Below are 26,727 nucleotides of genomic sequence, written 5' to 3'. Positions count from 1 at the left end.
CGTTAATGCACTTAAATACAGCGCAAAGGTGCCGGCAACTGCTCTTGTCACCCCACATCTCAGCACCCAAAGGCTTTTTTCCTGGGCCCAGTCGACGATTTTTGATCAGTCAACTGTGACTGATTTGCGATTGACATAAATCGCAGCCTTAGAGCAGCCTTGAGGCAGCCTTTGGGCATCATTGAGGCTTGTTTGCGTCTTGTTCAACAGGAGCAAAGAGGGAGCGGGCGTGGTTTATATAATTTTTGGTTAACTGAGAAGAGTTGAAGAGAACTGAATGGAAGGTGGTGGGGAGTGACGAAAACCCCCAAAGCCACCAGCAGGCTGGTTCGCGCGCTACAGCCTGCTGCCAAACGAGGCAACCATGCAATCCATCATGGCGAACCACCCCTCCTCCGCATAAATTGATAACACGCCCAAGAATAGAATTCAAATCGGGTCTTTCGATGTAATCCATTAAGAAAAACTCAGTCGATGTGATCGATTTATATCTACATGTTGTCTTCGACACAGATCTATTGAAGCCGTTGTGGAAAATCTATTTGCCGACATTTTCATCCGCAAAGCCCACTTTTTACCTGGACTTCGGATTCACGCTCAATCTGTACGAAGAAATACCAACCATGTCGAACAACGCACAATCGGGCCAAGCGGCAGACATTGATAACCTATTGATTAAGTCACGCCGAAGGCAAGCAGATGCCCAGCGGCAAAAATGTGAGGTTTGCAAAAAGCAGCTACCCTTAAACTCCGACTTGCAAAGGCATCTCGAAGAGAACCACCCAAACCATCCCGATACGATAAGAAATGCCCAACAAACTAATTTAATAGAAAAAGCACCCTTAAAGTAGGTTGCCTCCATTTGAGCCGCATCTTCCAGTACTCACCCCTTTTGTCCGCAGACCTAAAGACCGACGAGACCATGTACCACAAGCCGCTTCGTCAACCAAATCAAAACCTACACCGAAGGCACACGCCGCTAGCAATGACGACCCTAGTGCCCAAACACTCAGTCCGGAGGAGGACCAGGGCCGGAGGTTAAAGAGTCCGGCTTCCACACGGAGCCTTAAGAGTAAAAGGGATAACGACGAATCTTCTCTACCACCAAAGCGAAGTCGAGCTCGTGCACCGATACAGGCCGGTTCCGCCACTCGCACATCAGATAACGAGTTTCGAAGGGAGCCAACACAGAAGAATAGGAAACTTTGGACTCCTGATGAGGAGCCTCCTAGAAGGAGGGATACGACGGAATCTCCTAGAACTTCAGCCCCTAGATCCTTTGAACCACGCGAGTCACAAACGCCAGAGATAGACAACACCGAAGTCCTTATTAAACAACCTGAAACTCGACCTATATCACAAGAACAATTAGTCGCAGAGGTTAAGGGTATATACGCCGGGCTTGTTATGGTCGAAAGTAAATGTATCGAAGTCGATAATGCCCAAAGCTCAACAACAACAGAAACAGGGCCCAAACTAAACAACGAGCAGTGGCAGGCTCTTATTGCTTTGCACCGCACATTATTACACGAGCATCATGACTTTTTCTTGGCTTCGCAGCATCCTTCCGCAAGTCCTGCCTTACGCCGGCTTGCAAGCAAATATGCCATGCCAGCACGTATGTGGCGGCATGGCATCCACTCGTTTCTGGAACTTCTTCGGCACCGTCTTCCGGCATCTTTAGAGCATATGCTCACTTTCATTTATCTTGCCTACTCAATGATGGCGTTGCTGTACGAAACCGTTCCCACCTTCGAAGATACATGGATCGAATGTCTCGGAGATTTGGGAAGATATCGGTAAGACCGCTATCAATGTGATCCACAAGAAATTTTCTAACATTTGTTCAGTATGGCAATTGAAGATGACGACCCGAAGGACCGTGAAGTCTGGACGGCTGTAAGTCGTCACTGGTATTCAAAAGCAAGTGACAAGGCTCCCACAACCGGGCGCTTATATCACCACTTGGCAATTCTGGCGCGCCCAAATGCGCTGCAGCAGTTATTCTATTACACCAAATCCCTTTGTGTGCCCATTCCGTTTCTTTCCGCCAGGGAGTCAATCATGACCTTATTTGAACCTCATCTTAATGGGTCTCCCACACGGTTATTAGAAGTTGATGCTGCATTTGTGAGGGCTCATGGAATTCTGTTTTCCGGCCGAAACCAAGACAAGTTTACATCTTCTGTGGACGAATTTATTGGTAGCCTTGATAACCATATTAGTAGAAATACTCGTCGGTGGATGGACAGCGGTTATCATATTGGCATTGCTCTGGGTTGCTCAATACTCGAATATGGCAGCGAGTCGAATGTCATCATGCGGGCAATCAAGTCGAGCCGGGCTGAGGACTCTGATATTCCGATGGAAGGAATGGATACGGCTCCGAGTCAGAAGTTCCTTGATGCTTTGGACTTCGCCTGTCGCACTCACGACGTTATCTTTCGTCGATTTGGCGACCCAAACGTCATCCCATACGTTCACGTTACGCTGTCCTTCTTATACCATATGTCACACTTTCCAACTGCCATGGCGTATATCGAGGATAAACTGCCGTGGAAGCTTATCTCTCTCTTACTAAATACCCTTATGGATGGAAATACGTTATTTGAAAAGATTGAGTCAGAGGACTTCCCTCGTCCCGAAAAGGAGAGCCCTCGTCCTTTACCTGAGGATTTTGCGCAGCGCGGGCTGTTGTGGGTGGACAAGTATTATCCTAATGACTGGTTCACTGCCAGCAAAATCGACGACGAGGAGAAGTACTTTGAGGTGCCATCAATGACGGACGAGCGTCAGGACCGATGTCTTTGGTTGGCATGCCGGCTGGCGTCTTCAGGTAGGCATTTGACTTATGACAAGGAAGCGAGACAATTCAACGTTACACCGCAGTACGACATTAGGATTGCGAACCTTCCTACTGTGTCAGACTCGGTGGGAGGTACACCTCCGCAACCTAATAGATGGGGGCGAGGGGATGACGGCGACGTGGACATCCCGGATGCCCCTGCCACAACGGTGTAAGGGGGCGTTCACTTTGACAGGCATAGCGTCAGGCGTTGTTGTTTTTCTTGGACCACAGGTTTGTAAACCACCAAGCATATCTCATTGTAAGATGCGGTGTACACTATATCGGGTTGGTGTTGGGGAACTCTTTGACGTTTTAAGGCCATCAAAAGTCGGCATTGCACAATACCCCTTTAGTGCGTATACAAAGAATCCGTCAGGTAGACTTGAATATTTGCTGTACCGTCTCATACGGTGCGTTGCAACATCTATTTTCAGTTGTGGTTAGGCACAACTAGTATCACATGTCTGTATTTCAAAGTTCAGGCGCAAAAGACGTCCTATTTCTTATCCAATATGATACCATACTGCCAATTGCTATTGCCGTAACGTGCCTTTAACTCTAGACCGAAAACGAGGCTAATCCCGAGATGCGAGATAAGGCTTGGACCGAGGCCGCCACTTACAGGAATTAAAAATCGCTGGTTGAGAATCAGCACCTGTCATTTACGTTTCTTGTTGAACCGTTTATATGAATTAACCAAATAATAGTATAGCAAAAGTTGAGGCTCTTGGAGAGTTGCGAGTCCAATGCAGACACACACAACTCCATACCTAAGCGCCTCTGCACCTGGACAGTTAAAGTTAACTTGCTGCTATGTGCTCAACTCTTGTCTATGAAAACTCTTCAAAATACAGTTTGTATATCTCTAAAGAGTGTCTTCTATACATAAGTTTCCGAAGGTATTGGCGAGAAGTATTTGCCCATTTTGCGCTTCAGGTTGAAACGTGGTTGTTGCGTCCACTTTCGACGTCAACCCAAAGAGTTGATCAGCCGGAGCACACCTTCTCCTATTGTAATGTCGTACAGTTAAGCTTGTCTTTTGTCTTGCAGGGGAAGTACAATATAGTTGCCGTTTATCCAGGTTGGATTTACATAGTCAAACTGGCCATACTGGTTCCTCGCATATAGGTTCATCTAGTTGCAGCACATTCAGAAAATGAACACGAGACGAAAGATGCCGGCACTGTAGTTGAAAATGGAATGAATGCAAAAACATAATTTTGAAGTTTATTAATGCTAACTTATACCTAATATCAAGATTTTGTTTAATAACCACCTTGTAAATGGCCATGGTTGGTGAATTACTTTGGTTAAAGGTCGATGGCCACAAACGGAAAACAAAGGAACAGAACTTGGAAGCTGTCGAGGCTGATGGACCAGATTATGAAAACCTATTTTCTCTTTCATCCACCTTAGATAAACCGTCTCAGCCGTTTCTCCAGCCTGTGCTACGACATCTCCAGGGTTGGTGGACAGAAACATAGAGTTGGATGTCAATGCACAGTCATCGTCCAGGCGTGAAGGCATCAACAAAATTTCTGGACCAGCTGACCCTCAGTCTCATGAGTGACTGTTTCCTTACTGTCCTGTTCAAGGCGACTACACCTCTCCGCGTGCTGCTGAGTGTTGCCTCATTCTCCCTCACATGTGATGCTGGCCCTGGTTGCTAATTTCCATGAACCCGGTCTCCTCCAGGCTCCAACCGCTCCCAAGGTTCAAGGGTGCACGAGCTCTTACTTTTTACAGGAACAAAGTTGTGCAAATTCTATCTCCATCACAGACGAGGCAACCAGGCAGTGAGTAACAAGCACCTCAAACTTCGGAAACAACGGGAAACTCCTTCGTCATTCGGAGCGGCGCAGTTTGAAAAATCGTCATAAATGGTGGCTGGGGGTTGCTGTCTCGTAGGCAGTTTCACACACCATAACGGATAAGTAAGCGCCAGGCAGAAGCCGCAGAAGGCCACTGAGGGTGCACACCAGAACCAAAAGTTCACACAGAACGGAATGGTAATTTCGGTGTCAATCTCGGTCTATCAATGGTAAAACTCCGCAAAGGTCCCCAGTTCGTTCCCCAACCTTCGTTGGTGAGTGAACAAAAGTGCAGTGAGCCTCCCAGGAGCGGAACATTGAGCCAGGCAGTGGGCCTGGAAAGTCCAAGGTTCCTTCAATAGTCTGCGAGCTTCCTTACAGGTGCCGAGAATTCGCGCATTGCCTAATTGTATGAAGAATTAATTTTATTAGTAAACCATATGTGCGACATGTTGGCCCTTGTTAAAAAGCAACTCTGCATCGAGACACCGAGATCCATTATCGGCAAGGCAGTGGTTGCCTAAGCGGATCCCCCCGCTGCCCGCGCGCCCGCGGATTGCTTTCATCCGGAGCAGCAATCGAGTATTGCGCGTTTTCGGTGATTGATGCGCCCGTCATTTTTGTGACCAACATTAAACGAGAAGGAATTGGGGCTGCGCCGAAGCGTTTCTAAAAGCTCCAACTTAATAAGCGCGGTCATGCTCTCTACTTTAAATACCCTACAATGGGCTGGTAAACTGGTCAGAGGATGAGCATGGCGGTTGCTTTGGGGGCCGTTTTGCGCCGAGGTAGTTGGTTGCAGAACACGAACCCAGCTGAAGGAGCTGAAGAAGCGGATCAAAACTTACCAATGGCCTGCCCCCCACAGCTGGTTTACACTTAGCGTCAGGCGACGCTCCAGGCATTTACGGGTGCCTTCGCACCAACAAGCCCTATGAGGAAACCTGTGAGGCACGATCCCTTGCTGATCTTTCTGGGGCGGAGCAGGATCTGACAAAATCAGGGGAATCTGTTTCTTTGGGGGCGGCTCCCAGGCAGAACTCGTAGTCACTGAGGGGAATGTTCGATCCATTCCTGTGCCTCGCTCAAGCATGCTGTATAGTCTCATTAGAAGCGGAAGCTTCCACGCCATGTTGTTTTGTCACATTCTCGGAGCCGTCTCGTGAGCGCCAAATCGTGGGGTTGAACCTTTCCTACAGAAGGCTTGCTTCACCTTACGGACAGCAATAGAGTTCTTACCTTAGCTCTCAGCGCAATCACCTCAGCTGACGTGTAAGACTCATGACCAGAGTCGAAAGTCTACACACATCACTCATTCTCAGCCATCCTCCATCCATCAAACCCCATAGATCTTCCTGACAACAGGCCCACCACCCTCGCTGAAGCCCTGCAGGCTCTCACAGGGGGTTTCATCCTTGGCTTTTCGGTGAACGCCCTGCTATGAACAATCGCAACCACTACAATGGGTTGAGGGCGGGGTACATGTGAGTTCTTGCCAAATGAACCCCCCCGTGATCTCTGAACATCCCTTTTGAGATTATCTCGTCTTTATGCTTCTAGGGCGCCCGTCTGTAATCCCTCTTGTGACGTCTGCATCCGAAACAAATACACCACTTCAAATGGCGAATGCACCATTTTGCCGGTTACTCTGACCAACCCCGCGCCTTGCCCACTTGTCTATACATTGTACTTTCAGTGTCCTGCTCGAAGCTATCGAGATCTGGTTTCCTGTCTCTATTTCCAAGTCTTCCGAGGCAGCTTTGCCATTGAATCACATCAACTTGTTTCTCGTTTCGCTTATCAATGTGCTCCCAACATGATCTGCTGTGATGCAAGTTCACCGGAACGCTTCCCCGGCCCCTGGCAGCGTCAATAACTGGAACTTTTGATCTCATGCGTTATTTTCTTCTCATGCGTACCGAACCTGCACGGCATTGTTACTAGTAGTTCAGGCTGACAGCAAATGTGCGCCAGACGGATATGTGCCGGCTTGTACCCGCGAATCCTATGATTGGCGGCCAGCTCATCATCAGATACCAGACCACCAGGCAACAGCCTCACCTCCCCACACGATGGCATGAGATGTGCATGATGCTCATCGAGAGCAAAGTCGACTACTCCTCTTTCTTTACATTACTACAAGATCTTCTTGCTTCTTTGAAACTGTTACAGTCATTAATCCTTAACGCCTTTGTAAAACAGATATCTAGCGGCTGGAAATCTAGCTGCGGAAAAGTTGCGGATTAGATTGCCGAACATCTAGATGTTCATGGATCTAGAAGATTGAGGATGAAACACTCGGTAACACACCATGATGCAGCCTTCACTGCTGCAGCCACTCGATTGGTTGTTTTTTCTTTTTTTTTGCATTTCTCCTCAGAAAAGGAAATGACTGCAGCATCTGCGGTGATGTAGTTTGCAGCTGATGCACGGAATGTCTTCCGGAGTTCCTCAAAACAATAGTCCGTTCTCTTGCAGCTGTTAAATTGTAGAATTGCTTGCGGGAGCCGGCTAACAAAACTGCATGTCTTTGGTGCGACACGCAAGGCTCGGAATCTGGAAGTTCGTAGGAGATTCCTGAAGCACTGGGGCTCAGGTACTGCACCGTTAAACTGTTACGAGGGTGGCTTTGGTGCCTTACGAAGCAGGCTGGGAAGCACTCAAATACCTTACCAATAAGAGACGCATGACGCGTGTTTTACTTCAAATGGACAAAAAAAAGGATTGGTGTATAGATGGTGGATCAGATGACGATCAAGTTGCCGAAAGATATCAAAATTGCCGTGATTTGACGCCTTATTTTATCATCGGTTATCACAACTAGATTAGGAAATAACAGTTTGAGGATGGGTGAGGCAAGCAAAAGTAAGAGAAATGCCCAGTAGACATACCAATATGTAAATATTACCTAGACTTTTGAGTATGACAAGCCACGGCCCCGTATCTGAGAAGAGGCTTCTGCCGTGTTGTATTTAACTCCGTATAAGAGTGACATAAGAAGTAATCATCAGTGGGATAGTTCATACATGGTGTAAGCAGTACATGTCGGCGTTTTGCGCCGTAAATCTGACTTTCAAATTGGCATGTGGGCGGATAAGCTCGGTGGAAGGTTGAGGTGTTGGCTGCCCTGTTTGTAATAAACGAGTGAAAATGAATTAGATATCGACGGGTGCATATCCCGGGTGTCGTACCCATCGGCAGAGGAAGAAGGCAACCAATTTTAGGCAAGGGAAGCCTTGGAAAGTATTACTGGGCAAGCCTCAAAGAGTTTGACGTGACATAACTTGCTTGGGTGCCATCCCGGCGTGAGTGTCCCTCAAGTCATTCACAGCAATCTACATGCTATAACATGTTACACCTTCACGAATTTCCAGTTTAGTACCTGAAATAGAACCAATCAATGTCCTTGGGAGACTAAGAACCGGTCAGCGCATATCTCGGCGCTCCTTAATTCGGTACCATGTAGACTGAGTGGATATGACATGCCCCGACCCTTAATCTAAGTTCACTTGATTTTACTACGTAGATACCTAGTTTTCTCTGTACCTACGTTCAATAACTCAACATATAGACTTGGAACTATCATCTTCTTAGATTAAGACCTCATCAGTGCTATTGTCTCAACAGTTGGAGTTGGAGTAGATGAACCGTAACATATCGCCCAGAAAAGTAGAGATTCAGTGTCAACATCATGTCAATATACAGATTTTTTGCAAAGATATAGAAACATAAGTTTCTGTTTTTTAAAGTGCAAACCTTCTTTCATGGAAAGATTAGTAGAGTTGTAGCGGATTTCCTAAAATTGTCAGGATACCTTAGTTCCATCACTTGCAAACTGCGTCGTATGCATGCCAACCAAGATGTGTCACAAGTTATTTGTTCCTCCTGAAATCATTGTAACTCAGTCGAAACACTCCTTATTATTTCTTCTAAAAGCTTGACGACTCCGTAGATTTGAACTGCATATAGTTGTATTGTATTCACCCCCACCGCTACAGAGGCCACAAACTAGTTGTCATGTCCGCGCATCCGTCTTGACCACATAACGCTCATTCAGCTCCAATGTAAATCTTAACAAACCTGGGAATTCAAACAAACATTCGAATGTGGAACAAAACTATTGCGTTATGCTCAATGAGAGAGGCGCCTCTCCCCCTCCGTTATTCGTTGCGCAGACCGAAATGCTACCCCCTGAGAAGTCAATGTACATCAGACCAGCCCCCGACGCCCTGTTTCCAGAGAAGTATTTGGGACCTGAACTGCTATCGCCAATCTGGATGAGGATGCCATCCGTGGTGGTATACGAGAAGCCATAATTGCCCTCTTGGATATTGAAGCCGCTTGTCGGGAAACACGACGTCGTTCCGGCGGACACCTTCTCATCCATCTTGAACACCTCTTTACCAGCAGGCGGCTTGACGGCCTGTGACGGCTCTTCCGTAATTTTGAAGACCAGTGGTGCTGAGCCCGACCCTGTGTCAGTTCCGCAGATTGAAAGTGACGCACTCGACTCGGCGTAGAAGGTACCTGTCCAAGAGCCCTTGGATTGATGGTATCCTTCATCTGTCGAACCGGTCTGAATACTGACCAGCAGGCCAGCGTCAACTTCAAACGAGAAGCCGTACGTCGTGCCAGCTGTGGTAGAAAAGCTGTTTGTAGGAAAGCATGACGTAGTACCCGCTGCGACCTGCTCATTCAACGAGAACAGAGTCTTTGGTGCCGGCGGCGGAGGTGGAGGTGGAGGTGCAGATGTTGTTGCAGGTGGCTTTGAAGTTGTCGTCGGAGGAGCCTTGGAAGGGGCAGCCGTCGAGCTTGGTGGCTTCGTGCCGGTCGGTGTGGGCTGTATCGTACTCGTGGACGAGACAACGGAGCATGCCTCGCCGCTAAGGTCTTGCCTTCTCATCTTGGCGCTTCTGGGGCGAGAACATACAGCTCCTTGACCATTGAAAACGACCTGGCCGCCATCTGGTACTCTTTGGTACGCCATATCGATGAGGAGCTTTTTCATGTTCTCCGCTACCTTTCCAGACTGGTACAGTTCTGGGTACTCCCCCAATGCAAGCAAATAGGCTGCGAGGCCAGCTACCGCGGGCGCGGCTGCGTCGAGAGTGTTAGCAATGACTGTTATCTTAACACCAACGACTATTTCACGGGCGCAAGGGTAGCTCACCAAAGGAAGTTCCATCTAGTTTCTGTGTGTTAGAGAAGAATGAGTTGGCAGCACACTGGACCTGGACCCCGGGTGCCATGACATGAACAAGAGGACCTCCCTGGGAGAATGAGGCATTCTTGCCAGTGTTATCAACGGCTCCAACGTTGATGATCGGCACGCCAGAGCCTGCTAACAAGGGGGGCCACGAGTCTACGTCGAGCGCGGCAACTTTACCATCCTAAGAGGCGATGAAGTTAGTCACCGGTTTGAAAGTATCATCAAAGACTATACCTACGTCGACTTCTTCCCTGTTGTCATTGCCAGATGCTGCGATGAAGATAACGTCTTCTTTGATCATCTCCCTGACGTAATAGCTAATCATTTTCTGATTGAACTTGGTCGGATTATCAACTGCTCAGTGGGTTAGTAATCGGTTTTCAGCGTGTAATTAATTGTGTCTATCATCTGCTGATGAAGAAAAAAAAACAAAACCTGCGTACTTGACCGTGAAAAGTTTACAATGGCTTTGCCTTACAATTTCTTATCCCTCACATCCTGCAAGATCTTGTTTAGGGCATCAAGCGTGTCGTCAGACGCTGTTTCAGCTTTCACAACAACGAGGTTGGCCTTCTTCGCTGTTCCATATTTAGGCCCGTTGACTTTAGACCCAGCACAACTACCGTGGCCACCGGAATCTATGTCTTCTTCAACGGATTTGTCGGCTTGTGAGCCTCCGAAGATCCAACGAGGCTTTACCGCCATACCGGTATACTCCTATGAGTTGAATCAGGTCACTTTACGCCTTGCGGTAACGTGAAGATTCTTTACTTACGCTGTTCTTGGTGTAGTATCCACTGTCCAGGACGTAGACCGTGATATCGGTTCCCGCACTGTCATCGTACGTGTAAGCACTAAGCACTTTGATGTCTACCAGCGGAGGCTGGGAGAACATGATGAGCTCGGTTGGCGCTTTGTCCTGCTTTACTACCGCGCGCTTCTTTATTCTTCCAAGTTTGTCTAGCGACTCCATCCACCACTTCTCATGGATCTCGTCGTCGCGCTTGCTGTTCGGAACCAGTACGGACTTTCCGGCGTTGTTGTCAAAGTTAACAACCGGCTCAACGCCGCCGACCTAAATTACCGGTAAGCCGGGACTTCAGTGTGTTGAGGAGCAGAAGGAAATGGCATACCAAGGGATTTTCAGAAAGAGTCGCTTGCTGCACGCGAGTGATATTGGCGCTTACAAACATTACTACCTTATCGACAGTTGCTCTGTAATTATCTTTTACGAGCTCTTTGTCTAGTAGAGAAATGAAATCTGCATTTTCCTGGCTGGTGGCCTGATCTTTTGGGAAAATGAGGCATGGTTCAGGTGTGCCGCTTGGAGCCGAACTTGTCGACCTTGCGCTGGTGGGCGCTGTACTTGCGGGCGCCGAACTATCAGGTACCGTACTGGCGGGCGGTTCGGAGGTGGGCTGTTCAGGCACGGAGCTCGGGGGCTTGTCCGGGTCATCGGGTTTGTCTCCCTCCGACGAAGAGCCGGCTGTCACGGTCGTGCCGGCCGCAACTGCAACGGGCGCTGCAGCCGAGCCCGCGATGGTGAAAGAACCGCCGCCAGGGCCTCCTACGACAACTGCGCCGAAAGGTACTACAATGGCATCTCCATTGCTGACCGTTGTTGTTACCGGTGGCGTCGTAGTTGGTGCCTCTGATGAGACTGGGGGGCTAGTGATTGTTGGTGCATTTGTTGGGACTGAGGTGGGACCACGAGATGATGAAGTTCCTGACGAACGAATTGTTGAAGGTGGAAGAGAATGGCGACTAGATGAAGGTATCAATCTCGCTGTAGTGGTTCCATTCCGCACAGGAGTAGCCCGTCTCAGAATGGGAACTCCAGAATGGTAAGGCTCCCCTTCCGGGTCTTTTGCTATTACAGAAAAGGCAAACAAGCTTAAAGCGAGTCGTAAAGAGTTTATGGTATTGAATTTCATGTCCGATTAACGAGAGTAAGTTGCTTAGGAAAAGATGCTTAGGAAAAGAATGTGCGGCGGGTTCTGCCCGAAGCTCACTAAACGGGGAAATTCGAAAAGCTTTGTGCATCTTGTACTTTTAAATCTTTATGAGGATATATCAGCATTGATCCTATCATACCAATGCCATTTTATTCGAAGAGCGATCGACAACAGAAGTCTGCCTCCTAATTTTAGGAGTTTCCCTATCTATCTTAAGTGGTGTTCTTGGCTAAGTGACCAAGCCACATGGAATAATCCATCTCTGGCCAGCCGTCTCCCTCCGCATGGCAATACCGCGCCGACTCGTTGTCTATGGCGATTGGGTATAATTAAGCTCGAAAATCTTTTTGTTATGGACTATCTTAACGGCCCATCTTTGCTTGTATCAGCCCCTTCGTCAGTGCATTAGCATGGTTCGTCACTTTGTGGATGTGCCGAGCGAGCCGTTCGGACAGAATGTGGGCATAGATTCGTCATGACTGCCTCTAGCTGAAACTCACATCTACTTTCATCTAGTTAGACTTTCCTAGAGCGATTATAACCATAAAAAGTCGCTGATATGCATTTTGGCTTAGCGTGGTGGGTGAGGTGGGACTCCAGTAAAATGGACATAATCCCGAGTAGGTCGCATGTGCTGTAGAATACGGGCATAAAGACAGCATATGACTGGATACTACACTCAAATTGCAGGGAACATGTTGACTGAAAGAACTCAAATATTTGGAGATACAGCTAATTCGCCTGTTGAGCCAGGCCTCCTGTTTCATGAGACTTCTAGCGTCCTTTTTTTCAATCGTCTTGGCCCATCTTCAGTAGCCCACATGTGCAGATTTTCTTCGAATAGAGATAGTAGTAAGCCTGGGAAAGAGGGAAATAAAATATGACAATTGCCTTCTTTGTCTTGAGCATAGGGAGCAATTGGGGTCAATAAGTTTCCCAGCAGTCGAAAATTTGACTGCGTAAGGAGTCAATAGCATATTCTCAAAATACCATGATATTGCTTCACTGATTCTTGTCATGCTCAAAGCGTAGCAACTTATTGTACCACGCCATGAGTCAGGCAGACACACGTCCAAAGTAATGCCAAGGAGTGTGACCGAGATTTAGTACAAAACAAGAAACCGTAAGCGGAACCGGCGTTTTGGTTAATCTCCTGGAGGGTATGAATAGCAGTGCCAGGCCTGCTAGTACTGGAAAGTCTTCAGTGAATCAAGGAGACTGTTGCGATAGTTGGAATACGGAGTCGTGTGGCACTTCCAGCCACACGCCCGCCAGGCTGAGAGGCCCAAGCCTCCCAGACCCACGTGACAGGCCAAGGGGGAATATCCCTACCTTCTAGTCAACAACACTACTTTCAACTATCATAAACCATCGATTAGAACCAATTTACTATTATTTATTATTAACGAACGGAATTCCGTTTCACCCCCTATAAAACCTATACTAATCAGTAGTAAACCTCACAGTTGCTATTAATTTAGTTAACTTCATAATTACTACTCTGCTACGGATAAACCGTAGATTAGCAAGGTTAATACTAGAAGAGACGACTTCTTAAACTAGATACCTAAGCCTAGGTAAAAGTAGGGATTTCGTACTAACGAGAGAAGAAGCAAGAGTAACTAGGATCTACGGAAACTAGTAGAAGAAAGCTTCTTTTCCTCGAATCTACTAGTAATCCGATTATTCGAATAACCTAGGGACTGCTATGCTTACCCTAGGCAGGATAAGGTTAATCGTAGCTAATTATCGCTAGCAAAAGCGTTCTATTACGCGTTTTTAATTACTAGAAGAAGAAACCTACCGAATCGATAGTCTTCTAACCTCTTTACGTTATAAAAGCGAAGATTTATAAATCCTATAAAGGATAATAACTTCCCTAACTATAACTATCCCCTACGCGTAATGCTAATCACAAAGCGCCTGCTAGTTTCTTAATAAATCCTTAGACAAGGTGCTAACCGCAAGGCGCTTGCTATAAGAAACCTCCCTACTAGAAGAAGAATACGCCGAAAGGCAAGCAAAGACTACTAATAGTAATCTGCCTATATAGCTATACGTATACGCCTCCGAGGCTACGGCTTAAGAGAAACACACGTAGTTATAAGCGTTATAAAGCTAACTATCTACTAGATTCTAAACTTCCTAATAGTAAGGAGCGAAGCCTAAAATAAGAAAGAGAGATTTATAAGAGAATCTATAATAGAACTTTCTCCCTACTAATTCGAGACCTATATATACCTTTATACCCCTCGAGAATATTAATAAGAACGGCGCCGACGGAAATAAACGATAAACCGACGAAAATCCCCGATTTTACGATTCTTTCCCCTTAGAATCGTAATATCCCGAATCGTCTTTTAACTCCTACTTCTAGGCCTATATCTTATACTAATTGCAGCTAACGCTATTAAGGATTAGAATTTAAGATTCTAAATAGAAGTAATCCTTTTATATTATTAGAATAAAGCGAAATTTACGAGAAGGATCGCTTACAAGCAGTGTTACTACTAAAAGCTAATTAATAGTCCCTATCTTATAGAGAATCGAAAGTATAATCGATCTAGTAGTATAAAGCAACTAAGCAATCGACCTTATAAACGCTAGCCTATAGCAACTAGGTTTCTATATAGGTTTCCTACTTAAGACTTATAAGAAGAGGAATCTTATAAGCCTCGAGCTATAGAACGAAGTTTCTCCCGATTTCGCTAACTAGTTAGAAGAAGACTTTTAGAACATACCTCCCCTAATCTTACAATTCTTTAAAAACTATTTAATCGGTAACGGCGTCTACGTCGAAATAGATAGTAAGAAAATCTTGAAAAACGTAGTATTAGCTTTTAAAAAGGAAGAATTCTACTACTAGTTACCTTAAGAACTCGAACAAGGCGTTAAGAGATATCGTAACCTAAAGGCTTTGATAAAAGACCCCGAATTCTACGAAGAGATTACGAGACCGGTAATAATAGCTAATAGCATAGGAGGAAGAGTCGAACCAACCCTATAGCTACCTCCTCTATAAGAATAATAATAGTAGTAACTACTATACTAACCGCTATATCTTACAGTCTCTTCGTTAACAGACTTCTAACTATATAAGTTAATAAACCGTATTAGAAAGTAATTAACAGAATTCGCGAAACTATACCCTGACGATATAAAATATAGCGGCGATATATACAATATACTTAAAAAGAAGATGCTAGTATTTATAAATCACTATAGAATGCTAGGAATTTATACCTCCTAATATAACAAGGTACTTCCCCTAATACTAAAAGAAATAGCTAAAACCTATTTCTACGCCTTAATTAAAGTAATCAACCTATAGCCTAACTTCGAGACTATAATTAACTAATTAAAATTATACTTCGAGACTAGGGAAAGGCAATAAGCATACGTTACGTAGTAGAATATAACTACTCTTCCCTAAATCATTCGCAATAACCCTAGAAAGACTAAATCGGAGTGTTTTAACATACTATGTAATAAATTAAGCAAGATTCAGCCCGGTTTGCTATAATAAGATCATAACGACCGATCCCTCTATATCTAACTTCTATACGCTTGTATAGATATTCTAGAGTATATAATAGCGTTATTTATACCGGCTAAGACGTACGAAGGACTTCGTAGCTAATTAATCTCGTCGATCGAGATAGCTACCTATCTTAACTAACGTCCCACACCCACTTCTGGGCACCCCCCACATTTGGGCACCCCATTTACACCAAAAACGCCGTTTTTCGAAATTCTATATTAAACTAACTACTATACTTACTAAGAAAAGAAAATATATATAAACTATGTTAAGTATAATTATAGCCATCTAATTTTTTATAAAGGTTTAAATATAATAATAGTTATAATATAGAAGTTTAAAACTAAAAGCTTTAAAATGTTAGTAGATACTAGTAACTTACTAGTATTCCTTAACATTAGAAAAATATATTTTCGCTCATATATACTTATTTAAAAAATCTAGGAAATTAATATTTATACTTATTAAAAGTATATAATTATATCTAAAAGAGATTTAAAAGTATTACTTTAGTAAATATAGTATAATTAAGGGTTAAAATTCTATAATAGAAACTTTTCTTAAGGGAAATTTTAAAATATTATTCTAAGCTTAAAGAATTTTTTACTAAGTATAAGAATATATAAATCTACTATATCTTACTTAAAAATTCTAATCATATTAGTTAAATATCTCTACCTATTTTATATATTAAGATATAGGCTAGGTAAATTAGTATTATAAATGTTAAACCTTGAATTTATAATACTTATTATCAATAATACTAGTATATAGCTACTTAAGTATTATAATTAAGTCTTAATCTATTTAATATATATTTATTCTTTTTAATAAGTAAAGTATTTAGTTTAATATAGAATTTCGAAAAACGGCGTTTTTGGTGTAAATGGGGTGCCCAAATGTGGGGGGTGCCCAGAAGTGGGTGTGGGACGTTAATAATAATTTAATATAGTAGCTAACCTACTAAAGCAGTACTAGACCGACAGAACTTTTAACGGTCGAGGGCGTTATTTACGATATAGTCGTTTATTACGAAGTCGATTATTACGAGGAAGAAGCCGTAACAAACCCTTATTACTACTAACGCCTAAGAAGTACTACGTATATAGAAAACCTAACTGCTAGTTAACTAAATATACTATAGAAGAGAGACGAAAAGCGTACGAAAAGTTTAAAACTACCTAATATGCCTAGGATACGTTACTTCTAGCATATAGCTAATTTCTCGTTTAATACGAGGGTTTCGACGGGTTAGACTTATAACCTACTGCTAAAGACCCTTAGCAATACTACTACGTAACTAAACAAACTAGTAAAAGTAACAAAGAGGAAGAGACTAGTAGCGATAGTCAATTCTAGGTTACCACCTATTTTACTATAATAGTAATTAACGGCAATAGGATCGCTACGATCCTAGCAGACTAGTTAACCCGCTATACTATTACGAAAGAAGACTTCTTCTATAACTAACTAAAACCGAAAAAGCTACCTTCGTAATTTATACTCGAGGGACGCTACTTTACTTAAAACTTCTAAGGGATTATGCCCGACTTAGGCGTAGCAGGATTCTTAACCGCTAGCTACTTATAATTCGTAGCCTTATAACAAATTTACGAAGGAATTACGTTAAATACTAAGGCGGCTAGCAGCGTTATAGTAAAATTCGGCGATAGGATACTACTAGAGTCTATAGGGACTATTAAAGTACTAACGCCGTTTAGAAGCGTTAAATTTTACGTTATTAAGACTAGGGAATTGATAGGGACGCATCACGAATTGATAGGGACGCATCATCCTTAGGGACGCATCACATTCTAAGGTTGTGATTGGCTCAAAATTTTATTGTTAGTGCATCCGAATTCTGCCATCATCTAATGAAGTATCTTTCTTATCTTCTTAGCCCATCCCTTCATAACTACGAAAGCGCATTAGACATATTCAATTTATTCTCCTTTACAACGTCAAGATGTCTACCTCTACAAGTCAATCAAGGCCCCAATCGCGTCGCCGACCCAGCAGCTCTAGTATATACAATCAATTGCCTTCTCCCAAGCGCCAACGCCGTGCTATCTCAGTTAGTAGTGATGCCACTATCAGTCAATTCTATGGGGCTGGCGATCGTGAGGGTCAACCTGACCTAATCTCTGAGATTCCACCTGAACAATTACAGCAAGATTCCGACACAAGCTACAACCCCCAGGGAGATGAATTATATCTTCTATGTTCCTTTCCAAAGGGGACAATACGTATGCAGCGTACAATTTTACCTGAACGTCAACCAAAAGAAAGCCAATTAGTATTACAACCTGAAAATCAACCCTTACAACCCACTTCAGATCAGTTCTCTACTGTTCTAAGCCTCATTCAAGAGGTTGTTGGGACAAACCGACGTCTTACGCGTGCTCTCCTCCAACAATGTGAACGCGTTCGTCGATATCGTGAGGCTTGGGGCTACTCACCACACCCTTCAGACATATCCTCAATCGGCGAGTCTCCTCCTCCTCCACCTTATTCACCTCCCCGACAAAGCCCAGAAGTAATAGCGATACCATCTTCTCCAAGTACTTTATTCCTTACTACAAGCGAAAGGTCGAAATCACCTACCCCCGAAACTATTCCAAACCCACCGATCCCTAGCGAACCAGAAGCAACAATTGAAACCCTCCTCGACCGAGTTAATAAATTTGCAAAAGAGCATGGATTTGGGATTGCAAAGTATAATAGATGCTATCGTAAAGGACGTATAATTCGCTATACACTTCGTTGCGATCGATTTGGGCTACCAAAGCGAGGTAGAGGTGCTGGCATCCGAGCCCGCGCATCTCGGAAGTGTGATTGCCAATGGCAAATTATTGCTGAAGCAATAGAGGAGGGGAAATGGCTTTTACGTCAGCATTCCAACCCAATACACAGCCAGCATAATCATATCCCTAGCTTAGCATCATCTGCACACCCAGCCTATAGGAGGTTGACTGAGCCTATTAAGGATGCAGTTGAGACTACTAGTCGGCGGGTTGGTATTCGGGCACGCGACGTAGGTGCTATTATTCAGGAGCAGTTTCCTGAATCTGTTTTCACCCAGCGGGATATCTATAACGCTAGAGCCCGAATCAATCGCGAAAAGCTTAATGGGTATACACCAACTGCAGCTCTAATCAAGCTTTTTGATGAGCGGGAGATCCCTTATATTGTGAAGTGGGCGGATGATGAGCCGAATCGGCTTGTTGGGCTTGTCTGGACGTTTCCATACTCTCTCCGGATGTGGAAGCGGTTCCCCGAGGTTATCAGCTTTGACAACACCTATAACACCAATCGCTTCAAGCTTCCACTCTTCCAAGCTACAGGGCAAACATGTCTTGGATCGGTATTCAATGCAGCATTTGGTCTCATCGATAATGAGAGACTAGAGGGGTTCCAGTTCTTATCGCAGAGTATCTTACAACTCATTAATCAGAACTCTATTCGCCAACCAGATGTTATTATCACCGACTACGACAGACAGATGAAGGCAGCTCTTAACGAATACTTTCCGAATGTGCAACAACAGCTTTGTATTCACCATATCAACTCAAACGTTATGCTTAAAGCCAAGCAGAAGTGGCTTCAGAGCTATTCTAGTAGTAGTGGGTCTGAAGAAGACGATCTAGCTCCACAACCAGTTACCGAACTTAGCGATGAGGACCATGCCTATATCCATACTTCAGTAGATGGGGCTACGCCACATAGCTACCGGGGGGTTCTTATAATGTGGAAGTTGGTTCTATTTGCTGAGACAGAGGATGCCTTTAGGAAAGCATGGGCAAACCTTTGCAAAGAGTTTAAGGACCAACGGCCTATTCTGAACTACCTGCATGGAATATATCTACCACTAAGGGAGCAGTGGGCACGTTATTCTATTCGCCAGTACCGAAACTTCGGCATCCGTGTAACCTCAGGGACGGAATCAAGCAACAACAACATCAAGGGCTATCTTCTTAATGGACTTAGCCACCTATATCACTTAGTTAATGTGATGCAGGATATGCTTAAGGATCAAGAGGTTCGCTTCAAGCAAGCTTGTGCACAGGATGAGATCCTCACAAGCCGTGAGTTTATAGGGAACAGATCTGAGTACCTTGGGGAGCTTCGAACAATACTCTCATCGCAGTGTCTTGGTTTGATTACGAAGCAATACCGTCTGGCAAAGAAGGCTCTACCAACAGGTAGAAATCCATTTCCAGCGCCTCTTAGAGACTGCACAGAGGACTGTACTGTCTCTATAGAGTATGGTATCCCATGCTGCCATAAGATCTACTCTAAACTTGTAGATGGGGTACAGTTTATGAAGGATGAGGTTCACCCACGATGGCGGCTGCGGGAGTCTTCTTCCCAGGATCCATATCGACGGATCCTTGATCCGAAGATTGCAGGAAACCTCCGTGGCAGACCTAAGAACTCAATGCAGCCAGTCCCATCATCCCTATCATTAAGGGATAGCACCCAATCAAGCAGCCAGCTAGCTAGACAATCACACAGCCAACTACAAAGTCAACAACCTAGCCAATTAGCAGCAGGGCGCAGGCGTGGCAGACCACCAGGAAGCCGTAATAGGACCACCTTAGCAAGGCTTACACAAGAGACAGCCAGTAGCCAGGCGCCAACCTCTTCCCAGCGGCAGACACGAAGCCAAGTAACTACTCTTAGTACTGGCCGATCAACTGGCCTTCGTTCGAATGGAAGAAGATTACAGGCAAGCATCCGTAGGACGAGGAGTCAATGGGAACTACTTAGTAGTAGTGATGAGAGTCTCAAACGTTGAGGGTAGGGGGGGCATTCTTTATTATTATATAAGAGGAAATAGAAGTAGAAATCAATTGAGATTTATAAAAGCCGTTTCAGTTTAGTTTGATAAAACCCAATTCCTCCTTAGAAGGGAAGAAAAAGACCTACCATTTGAGATTTGCAAAAGCGGTCGTTTAGATGGTTTTGCAAATCTCAAATGGGAGGAATAGCCAAGAAACGTAGGCTAGTAGGGCGGGCCGGCTTTATGTCTATGAAACGGAGGCAGGCCTCTTATGGCTGTGAAAAGGTGGGGCGTTAGCAACGCTGGCCTCACCGCCTTCGCCGACTTGTACCTGTGGGTCACCAAAATTTCTAGCCAATCACAACCTTAGAATGTGATGCGTCCCTAAGGATGATGCGTCCCTATCAATTCGTGATGCGTCCCTATCAATTCCCTAAGACTAATACTCCCTTCCTTATATGCCTAGGAGATATAGACTGATTAAAGGTTTACTTTAATAACGTTATAAATACCTTTATCTAAGGAAATAAGGTCGTACCTATTATTTGCAAATAAGGCTACCTATAGTTATTACTTAATAAGGAGAAACTACTTGCTTAGAACTACTTTATAGACGCTAAATTACGACGGGTTTACTATCGCTTCGGATACCTATCTATTTAACGATTATACAAAGTACTCTAGAAGGCTAGCTACCTAGTTAAAATTATAGCAATTAAGTAACTATCGAAAGTCTGCTATCGATACTAAATATACGTACTAGCGCTATTACGGTTTAAATTTACGTTACGAGACGATTACGAATTTAACTACGAGGTTATCGCTAACGTAATATACTTTAAAGGTAATAGACCGGTCCTCTACGTCGTCGATACCGCTACGGCGTTTAACGCCGCCTAGTTCCTTAAGGATATTTCTACGAAAGCTACTTAGGAAGCCTTACGCCTCTACTAGATAGATATATATCAAAGACCCCTAGACTAGCTAGTTACTAACGCTAGAATAAACTTCTACTTAACAAAATTCCGAAACGTAGCGAGAAGAATAGCAATTAAAATTAAGGAAATTCCTATAAAAGCCTATAACAGTATTAAGAAAGTTAAACGATATTATATACTTCTAAGGAAGGCGTACAAAATCATTAAAGCAGAAGACTTAATAATTACGCTAGAATTAGTACTTTAAATAATAGTTAAAGCAATTAACGATACTGCTAGCCTGAACGGAATAGTGCTAATACTCTTAGTATTCGGCTCGTACTTATAAATTACTAATAATTCGCTATTATCTCCTAAAGTCATAAGGCAGGCGAAAGCAATTAAGAAGGCGATAAGCGAAGTATATAAACTTTACGTAAGGCGATAGGTAGCAGAAGCTATCGCTACCTGCAATAGCCTTAATATAAGGCTAATTATTAATTTACTACTACGGTTGTAAGTATAAGTATAGCGCGAAAAGAAAGGCTAGACTAGACCGTTTACTTTAGTAGCTATAAATAGCAAAACCTATACTATCGATACGCTACGTAGTCCGAAGACCTTCTAGTCTACTATAGTTAAACTATACTACGAAGATCCCGATTAACTACCTAATTCTATCGCTATGCTAGAAGAAGAAGAAGAACCCGAAGCTAAGATACCGTAGTAGGAAGTAGTATGTAACGAAATTATCGTCGCTGGCGGAGGTAGTAAACCGGACGAACCGCAAGAGGCACTAAAGCTACCGAGAAGACGCCCGGGCAGACCCCGGAAGAGACTACTACTAATCGCCTACTTTACAAAGGAATTTAACGATAACCTAGATTATTAACAAATATTCCTATCGATTAAGAAGTAAGTAGACGAAGAATTAGTAATCAAACTACGACGAGAAAGTATTATTACTATACTAAGCAAACCGTTTAAATAGTTAACTAAACAAGAGATTAATAGCCTTATCGCTAGAAGAGTATTTAAATTTACCTAGTTTAATAAGAGAAAGCATTAGAACGTACGAATCTTCCGATCTTATATCGTTAACAAAGTCAAAGGTAAAACAACCAAACCCTACGAGAAATCAAGACTTATAATATAGGGTTACGCCGACGATAGCAAGAAGGCTATATTAACCTAATCGCTAACGATTTAGCAAGCAAGTTAATAGCTAATTCTATTAATTACCTTGTTACTCCTACGAGAAGGGAAATAACTATAGCTTCGAGATATTATATAAGCCTATGTTTAATCCTCTACAAGGCTTAATCGTATTATTCTCGCCTACCTACCGAAGCAAATTTAAGACTAGTACCTAAAAAAGACTATTATAAAGGTTATAAAGCCTTTATACGGAATCGCAGAAGCTAGAACCTACTAGTAGGCAACGTATTATAAGTATTATAAAGAGAATCTCTAGATAGTTACTTCTTTGTACGATCTATACTTATTAATCTTATCTACCGAAAATCTATACTTTAGCTATATCGGCATGCAAACTAACAATACCTTCGGTTTATTAGACAAAGCGTTCTTATAATTAAAAGACGAATAGTTAGAAAAAGCAGCTTTTATAGCAAAAGCGAAGAATATCCTTATAATTAACAAACACTTCTAATTTAACAGAGGGATAATCGCGCTATCAACCGACAATTCGATTAATTTAAAGCAAAAAGGATAAGCTAAGAAGTTACGATATATTAAGACTACTAAACCTAACCTAAAATAGCAATATATTAAACAACGCGCCAGAGGGGCGTACATCGCGTCAATTTGCTAACCCGAAGCCTGTTTCGATTTATCTACTACTACCTAACACTAAGACCTTTCGCTTGAAGTAATAAAAATACTAAATCAACGGATTCGATAGCAAATAGAATTGCCTAACCAAGGAATAACGTTTATCCTACTTAACCTTATAATAGCTAAGCTATTTGTTTTCGTTAACAAGTCGTTTGCTAATAACTATAACCTTTCCTCCTAATTAAGGTTTCTAATCATCCTAGCTAACAATACTTCCTCTAATAGTAATAACAGAGAATTCACGATTCACGGTAACCTTATTTATTATAGCTTTACGAAAAGTAAACAAGTCACCCGTAGCGTATTAGTATTAAAGATCTATAAGATAGTCGCTAACGTCGATATAGCCTACGCCCTCGCTATAACCCTAGCGATAATTACTAACTACCTTAACCTACTAACGATTTAGATAGTTATCTATACCGATTTTTATTCGCTATACGAGTATCTTATAAAGCTAGGTATTACTAAAGAAAAGCGACTTATAATCGATATCATAGCGTTAAGATAATCGTACGAAAGACGAGAACTATAAGAAATTCGTTAGATTAATAGCGAAGACAACCCTACTAATGCCTTTACGAAAAGCAAACCAAATCGAGCCTTCGAAAGATTCGTTAATAGCAATACGATAACGATACGTATAGAGGGATAGGTAACAAGACCGTAACTATAGGAGAAAGTAGGGATAGGAAGCCGAATTAACGAGGAGACGGAACTATATAGGGATAACGTATTCCAACCGCTTCAACACCATAAAAAGAGAGTTTCCAGTGTTACGATAGTTAGAATACGGAGTCGTATAGCACTTCCAGCCACACGCCCGCCAGGCTGAGAGGCCTAAGCCTCCCAGACCCACGTAACAGGCCAAGGGGGAATATCCCCACCTTCTAGTCAACAACACCACTTTCAACTATCATGAACCATCGATTAGAACCAATTTACTGTTATTTGTTATTGACGAACGGAATTCCGTTTCACCCCCTGTGAAACCTACAGAGACCTTTGGAAAGTTGAGATTTGGCACTCTTCTCACGATCCTAACACTGAAGACTACCACCGTGCTTGATGGATGTTAGAACCAATAAGAAAATTCAGTCAGCTTACTCTACGTAGATAACCTCAACTCATTCGAGTTGAAGCGGCAAAACTTTGATCAAGGTATCAATGACCTGTCGCTTCAGTTTCGGGTATGACACGTACTTTCGGAGAACACGGCTTGCTGATACCTTAGTTCAGGGGGGTGAAAATAAACCACCAGGGGCTTCCACATATTCATGAACCCAAGGCGTTAACGCAACTGTTACGGCCAGCTAACTGACAGTGGGTTTGTGTTAACAGTAAGCCAGGGATTGACAACAGTAACAGTCGTTCTGGGGTCTGGTCGATTGAGTCGTAGATCTTCAAAGGTCTTGGTGATCAGTCAAGGCCTCAACAAGAGTCGTAGAGTAGTCGTCACTTAGGTATAGCTGAAAGTACCGGTTAGGGTAATCACAAAGTTGATTGCTGAAGAGCTATGGAAGTCTGACCATGGGCCGAGCTCAGGTCATACTATATACAAGTCCTGGACAGTCCCTGTGTCTTGTCGCTGATCACTGATCAGGTACCGGTGAGCGATCAGTGATCGTTGGTGAGCGCTCAGTAGCTCTGACTGAGCGCTCAGTGACCCATACTACCTGCTCAGTCTTATCTTATCATCACGTGACTTGTACCATAGTTCTTCCGTTCCCGAGTGAGTCCCTGTTGTTCCCGTGATCCTGCAGTACAAATGTCCTGTTCTAGCCGCCCGACGCCCAAGTGGGTCGTTCAGCTGTTATCCTTGTTTACGGGTCGTAACATCAGGTCTCCTCTCCAAGGGTCTTGTCCTCAAGACCAGCTTAAGTAGGTCGTCTGCCCTCAGGTGGGAGGGCGCCCAACTTGCTTCCTTTAATGATGCTCACATCATGTCAGGTCGCGTCAAAAAACGAAAGGTCGTACGAGCGTTCGATTCTCGTGCGGAAAAGACAAAGCAGCGCGATTCCCTCTTGAGTCTTATCTTGGGCAATCGTACCGTCATGCCTGTTTGTTCCTCCTGTGAGGTAAAGGGTTTTTCGTCGTGCGAAGCTTCTCTTTCTGATTCCTCTCGATGCGCCGAATGCGTTCGTGGCGGCAAGTCCTACTGCGACCTTCAGGGTCTCAGTGCCCAACAACTTCGTCGGATTGGTGATCAGCATCAGAAGCTTGAGGATGCTTTGGAGAAGGCAGAAGAGGAGCGTCGTGCTCTGGACGCCAAAGTAGAGCGTCTTCGAAAGCAGAAAAAGATGTGGTTTGAAAAGATGATGCGCGCGGTGCGCCGTGGTATCGACAGTGTGGAGGAGTTAGAGCGTGTTGAGAGAGAGGAGGCAGAGGCAGAGCAGCGTCGGGTAGAACCGGTTCGTCCTTCGGCTGATTCGCCTCGTCTGCCGGTGGAGTTCACAGCGGATTGGGGTACCCTGTACCCGGATGTCGCTTTGTCGCCATCCTTGTTGGCTGAGTTTGGTTTGTTGGATTCAGGGTCGGTTGTTGAGAGGCGGAGTACTCCTGAAGCGTCTCCTGGGGGTGTTGGAGGCCCTTAGTGGGTTCCTTTAGGCGGCTCTGGGGTTCCTAAACGAATGAGAGGGTGTTTATCCCGTGGCTTGTTTGATCGTGGTGGACGGATGATGGGTTGTGGTTGTCGTAGTCGAAATTGACTTTTTGGCGTTTGTTTTTCGATTCGTACTGGTGCTTGTCTTTGTTGTTCTTGTTCTTGCTGTCTCTAGTAACGTCCGAGTTCTTCCTGTGCGTTTTCGAGGCTCTGAGGTGGTTCCCATGTGTTGTCTTCGTGTCCGTATCCTTTCCACTTGACAAGGTAGCGGATACTTTTTTGTTCTTCGATGTGATCGATTATCCGTTCGACTTCGTATTCTTGTTCTGGATCTACTTCGATATAGTCCGTAGTGTACGATCCCTTTGGTGCTGATTCGAGAAGTGAAATGTGAAAGACTGGATGACACTTCATGCTGTCGGGTAGTGCGAGTTTAAAGTTGACGTTGGATACCTTCTTCGTAATTTCAAAGGGTCCAAGTTTCTTGAAGTCCAACTTATCGCTTGGTCGTTTTGTTTTGATGTTGCGGCGGAGAAGGTATACACTATCCCCCTCCTTTAGAGTTGGTCCCTCAACTCTTGATTTGTTGGCGTATTTGCGCATGCGTTCGCGCACAAATTCGAGGTCTCTGGGGAGTTCCTGCTGGATCTCCTTAAGTCTGTTGATGTCTGCCACAGCTTTCAGAGCTGCTGGGCCTTGTCGAGGTTGTCCGTAGGCTGTTGGGTTGAATCCATAGTTCAGATAGAATGGTGATTCTTTTGTACTTTCTCCTACTGCGCTGTTGTAGGCGAACTGGGCCATAGGTAGCAGTTGAACCCAGTTGTCTTGCTGATAGTTGACGTAGCAGCGTAGGTAGGTTTCCATGATCTGATTGATTCGTTCTGTCTGGCCATCGGTTTGCGGATGGAAAGCGGTGGACATCTTGTGGTCAGATCCTAGCTGCGAGATCAGGGATCTCCAAAACTTGGAAGTGAACAGCTTGTCTCTGTCGGATACGATTTCCTTCGGCATTCCGTGTTGGCTTACGATCACCTGCAGAAACTTGTAGGCGAGGTCTTCTACAGTGCTAGACTCCATGTACGGGATGAAGTACGAATACTTTGTGAGTCTGTCGACGATGACGAGGACACTGTCGTAGTGGACGTTGGTCATCGGTTCACGGGACTTAGGTAACTTAGTAACGAAGTCCAGCGAGATGGATTCC

At 44.1% G+C, this 26,727-nt stretch overlaps 4 protein-coding genes across 4 annotated transcripts; 3 read left to right on the top strand and 1 right to left on the bottom strand.

Moving 5' to 3' along the window:
• Positions 1–623: 623 nt before the first annotated feature.
• CTRU02_207065 (uncharacterized protein) lies at positions 624–3,021 on the top strand (the record flags this gene model as incomplete). The annotated part of the gene is made up of 3 exons (XM_036729311.1): positions 624–847; positions 903–1,799; positions 1,851–3,021. The coding sequence occupies 3 exons, from the start codon at positions 624–626 to the stop codon at positions 3,019–3,021; spliced, it is 2,292 nt and encodes a 763-aa protein (XP_036578818.1).
• A 5,755-nt stretch (positions 3,022–8,776) lies between these two features.
• CTRU02_207064 (subtilisin-like protease) lies at positions 8,777–11,061 on the bottom strand (the record flags this gene model as incomplete). The annotated part of the gene is made up of 6 exons (XM_036729312.2): positions 8,777–9,756; positions 9,830–10,049; positions 10,107–10,173; positions 10,347–10,585; positions 10,644–10,943; positions 11,002–11,061. The coding sequence occupies 6 exons, from the start codon at positions 11,059–11,061 to the stop codon at positions 8,777–8,779; spliced, it is 1,866 nt and encodes a 621-aa protein (XP_036578819.2).
• An 8,048-nt stretch (positions 11,062–19,109) lies between these two features.
• On the top strand, positions 19,110–20,162 carry CTRU02_207063 (mutator-like element; the record flags this gene model as incomplete). The annotated part of the gene is made up of 1 exon (XM_036733977.2): positions 19,110–20,162. One exon carries the CDS (start codon positions 19,110–19,112, stop codon positions 20,160–20,162), a length of 1,053 nt encoding a protein of 350 aa, XP_036574309.2.
• A 4,702-nt stretch (positions 20,163–24,864) lies between these two features.
• On the top strand, positions 24,865–25,515 carry CTRU02_207062 (uncharacterized protein; the record flags this gene model as incomplete). The annotated part of the gene is made up of 1 exon (XM_036733976.2): positions 24,865–25,515. One exon carries the CDS (start codon positions 24,865–24,867, stop codon positions 25,513–25,515), a length of 651 nt encoding a protein of 216 aa, XP_036574308.2.
• Between the last annotated feature and the right edge of the window lie 1,212 nt (positions 25,516–26,727).

The sequence above is a fragment of the Colletotrichum truncatum genome (assembly GCF_014235925.2).
Source record: "Colletotrichum truncatum strain CMES1059 chromosome Unknown Contig_0004, whole genome shotgun sequence".
In the NCBI taxonomy this organism is placed as follows: domain Eukaryota; kingdom Fungi; phylum Ascomycota; class Sordariomycetes; order Glomerellales; family Glomerellaceae; genus Colletotrichum; species Colletotrichum truncatum.
The sequence above is the reverse complement of the archived record's forward strand: the minus strand, read 5'-3'. Positions and strand labels throughout refer to the sequence as shown.